The sequence below is a fragment of the Notothenia rossii genome (assembly GCF_949606895.1).
Source record: "Notothenia rossii genome assembly, chromosome: 2".
NCBI lineage: Eukaryota > Metazoa > Chordata > Actinopteri > Perciformes > Nototheniidae > Notothenia > Notothenia rossii.
The window spans coordinates 94,931,796-94,935,824 of NC_136904.1; the positions used below are offsets into that span (position 1 = coordinate 94,931,796).

The following is a 4,029-nucleotide window of genomic DNA, read 5'->3' on the forward strand; positions in this document are numbered from 1 at the left end:
CTAAGCTAAAGAGCTAATGTTGGGCTATAAAGGAACTACAGCACGGTCACATGACTTCACGTCACCACCGCTAAGCTAAAGGAGGCTAATGTTGGGCTATAAAGGAACTACAGCACGGTCACATGACTTCACGTCACCACCGCTAAGCTAAAGGAGGCTAATGTTGGGCTATAAAGGAACTACAGCACGGTCACATGACTTCACGTCACCACCGCTAAGCTAAAGAGCTAATGTTGGGCTATAAAGGAACTACAGCACGGTCACATGACTTCACGTCACCACCGCTAAGCTAAAGCTGGCTAATGTTGGGCTATAAAGGAACTACAGCACGGTCACATGACTTCACGTCACCACCGCTAAGCTAAAGGAGGCTAATGTTGGGCTATAAAGGAACTACAGCACGGTCACATGACTTCACGTCACCACCGCTAAGCTAAAGGTGGCTAATGTTGGGCTATAAAGGAACTACAGCACGGTCACATGACTTCACGTCACCACCGCTAAGCTAAAGGTGGCTAATGTTGGGCTATAAAGGAACTACAGCACGGTCACATGACTTCACGTCACCACCGCTAAGCTAAAGAGCTAATGTTGGGCTATAAAGGAACTACAGCACGGTCACATGACTTCACGTCACCACCGCTAAGCTAAAGGTGGCTAATGTTGGGCTATAAAGGAACTACAGCACGGTCACATGACTTCACGTCACCACCGCTAAGCTAAAGAGCTAATGTTGGGCTATAAAGGAACTACAGCACGGTCACATGACTTCACGTCACCACCGCTAAGCTAAAGAGCTAATGTTGGGCTATAAAGGAACTACAGCACGGTCACATGACTTCACGTCACCACCGCTAAGCTAAAGGAGGCTAATGTTGGGCTATAAAGGAACTACAGCACGGTCACATGACTTCAGTTCACCACCGCTAAGCTAAAGGTGGCTAATGTTGGGCTATAAAGGAACTACAGCACGGTCACATGACTTCATGTCACCACCGCTAAGCTAAAGGAGGCTAATGTTGGGCTATAAAGGAACTACAGCACGGTCACATGACTTCACGTCACCACCGCTAAGCTAAAGGAGGCTAATGTTGGGCTATAAAGGAACTACAGCACGGTCACATGACTTCACGTCACCACCGCTAAGCTAAAGGAGGCTAATGTTGGGCTATAAAGGAACTACAGCACGGTCACATGACTTCACGTCACCACCGCTAAGCTAAAGGTGGCTAATGTTGGGCTATAAAGGAACTACAGCACGGTCACATGACTTCACGTCACCACCGCTAAGCTAAAGGAGGCTAATGTTGGGCTATAAAGGAACTACAGCACGGTCACATGACTTCACGTCACCACCGCTAAGCTAAAGGCGGCTAATGTTGGGCTATAAAGGAACTACAGCACGGTCACATGACTTCACGTCACCACCGCTAAGCTAAAGGTGGCTAATGTTAGGCTATAAAGGAACTACAGCACGGTCACATGACTTCACGTCACCACCGCTAAGCTAAAGAGCTAATGTTGGGCTATAAAGGAACTACAGCACGGTCACATGACTTCACGTCACCACCGCTAAGCTAAAGGTGGCTAATGTTAGGCTATAAAGGAACTACAGCACGGTCACATGACTTCACGTCACCACCGCTAAGCTAAAGGTGGCTAATGTTAGGCTATAAAGGAACTACAGCACGGTCACATGACTTCACGTCACCACCGCTAAGCTAAAGGTGGCTAATGTTGGGCTATAAAGGAACTACAGCACGGTCACATGACTTCACGTCACCACCGCTAAGCTAAAGGAGGCTAATGTTGGGCTATAAAGGAACTACAGCACGGTCACATGACTTCACGTCACCACCGCTAAGCTAAAGGCGGCTAATGTTGGGCTATAAAGGAACTACAGCACGGTCACATGACTTCACGTCACCACCGCTAAGCTAAAGGAGGCTAATGTTGGGCTATAAAGGAACTACAGCACGGTCACATGACTTCACGTCACCACCTCTAAGCTAAAGGAGGCTAATGTTGGGCTATAAAGGAACTACAGCACGGTCACATGACTTCACGTCACCACCGCTAAGCTAAAGGAGGCTAATGTAACAGTGTCAGACCTCCAGCAGTCTCTTCTCCCAGTGGTTCAGCTCCGTCCCGGTTCCCCCCTGGTTCTCCAGCTCCATGCCCTCCAGGATGGGACAGTTAAAGTGTCTCCGGGCCTCCTCCTGCAGACACAGATGTTGATATATTTCATCATTGTTTTCTCTTTTCTTGTTATATTTTCCCACAGCTTAAGGAGATGTTTTCCAAAAATATTAAAATGTAATCTAACACAAATCCTCCAGTTTTCTATATAGTAATGTTTAAATATGCTAATGAGGCCTTCTCTTATTAGATATGTGTTTATTTGCATACATTGCCCTCACAGAAATGTGATCATGTGATAGCCAGGTTCGTGTTTCCGGTTGTTGACATGTTAGAGCCAGATGTTTCCACAGAGGGATATCTCTTTGTATCGCTCCATAAATCAGAACAAAGTCATTCCCTGCATGTTTCTCCGTGTGAAATGTGATATGAACACCAAGCAGGCTTAGAGATGGTTGTAGTTTGTTAAAATGACACACTCATGAGTCAGCGTTTCCACCAGGGGGGCGCCTTGCCGTCATGTGACTCCCTTATTCAGCTTGGGACGCCCTGATCTCGAGCCGAGGGCGTCCAAAAAAAGTTATAATTCGAGAGAAGGTCGAGTTTGGACACCCTCTCAGCCCTGGTCTGGAGGAAACACTGACATGAACGGTCTATAAAAGGTCAGAAGAGTAAAAGAGTTGTGAATCTCTAAATGTCTTTTCTGTCTTACCCACAATCCAAATCTCAGAGATAATGATTTAACTTTAATACAAGCGTTTAAGAGACTGCAATCAGGGACTGTCTGAGGCACTGAGGACATGTCAGGTGGGGTCTCTCACCACGACGCGGGGGGTCACCAGCACGTGGACCTGGTGTCGGACTATCTCTCCTCCTCTGATGTCCCACAGCCGGACCACCCTCCGGATCACCGCCTCGCTCCACTGGTACAGACCCAGGCTGCACACACAGAAGGGAACGTTACTACGACAACACATCGTCTGTTTTAGTTTGAATAATATTCCTTCCCATCAACGCCTGTGTTCTTCATCAATATATCACAGCTCTCAGATATATCCAGAGCCTGTCTCTGATTGGCTGAAACACCAAACAGATCATTGCAGCATTACCCATAATCCCCTCTGTTTCAGCCCTGTTTCCAAAGCGCTGATTCTCTGTCTGTGACTTCAGATGAAAATAAGGAGCCCCTCCCACGCCCCTCTGAGAGAGATTTGGTTACAAAGAACTCAATGGAGCTCTAGAGGAGATTCAGGTGATATGGGGGGGGGGGGGGGGGTTACCTTGGTTACTGATTGGCTAATGGTTACAGTGTTTGCCCTAGGATGGAGTCATAGCAGCGGTGCTAAGGCACGTGGGCCCAGCATAATGTGAAAACTCTCTACAAAAGACAAATACACTGCAATAACAGAAACTTAGTGAAATAGGTAATAGAAGTCAAAACGGCTTCAAATGTATTCAGTGTTGTATGAACATGTTTGAATTGGGGGGTGGACGTCACATCCTCCAGGGGGGCCCCATTTACAGTAAAATGCTTCAATCTGGTGCACTTTGAGCACACAATTACTAGAGACCTGATCTAGGGAGCACAACTCTAAACGCCCATATGAAAAATATCGGTTTACATTTTAACAATTAAATAAGTATATGAACATAACCAATAACCTCCCATAGCCAATAACAAATACATGTAGCTTATTTTATTTTTGTTGTTCATTCATATCTTATTTTACCTAGTTAACATTTATTTATTTATCCTAATAATTATAAAGGAGTGCCTTGGAAATATGTGTTTACATAATTTGTGGTCAAAACGTTTGAGACCCACTGAGATAACTTAGACTAAAGTGAACTATCTAAACACTCAGAGAGTCCTTTATCTCACTCACTCTG

The 4,029-nt window shown here is 45.9% G+C and overlaps 1 protein-coding gene across 1 annotated transcript in view; it reads right to left on the reverse strand.

Annotated features, from left to right (window-relative positions):
• Positions 1–3,131, reverse strand: part of lmln (leishmanolysin-like (metallopeptidase M8 family)) — an 11,363-nt gene extending 8,232 nt beyond the window's left edge. Inside the window, exons 1-2 of the mRNA XM_079664427.1 lie at positions 2,961–3,131; positions 2,112–2,219 (exon numbers count right to left, since the gene is read on the reverse strand). Coding sequence (XP_079520553.1) covers positions 2,112–2,219; positions 2,961–3,116 — 264 coding nt within the window. The 5' untranslated portion in view covers positions 3,117–3,131. The remainder of the gene's footprint in view (positions 1–2,111; positions 2,220–2,960) is intronic.
• Positions 3,132–4,029: the final 898 nt, after the last annotated feature.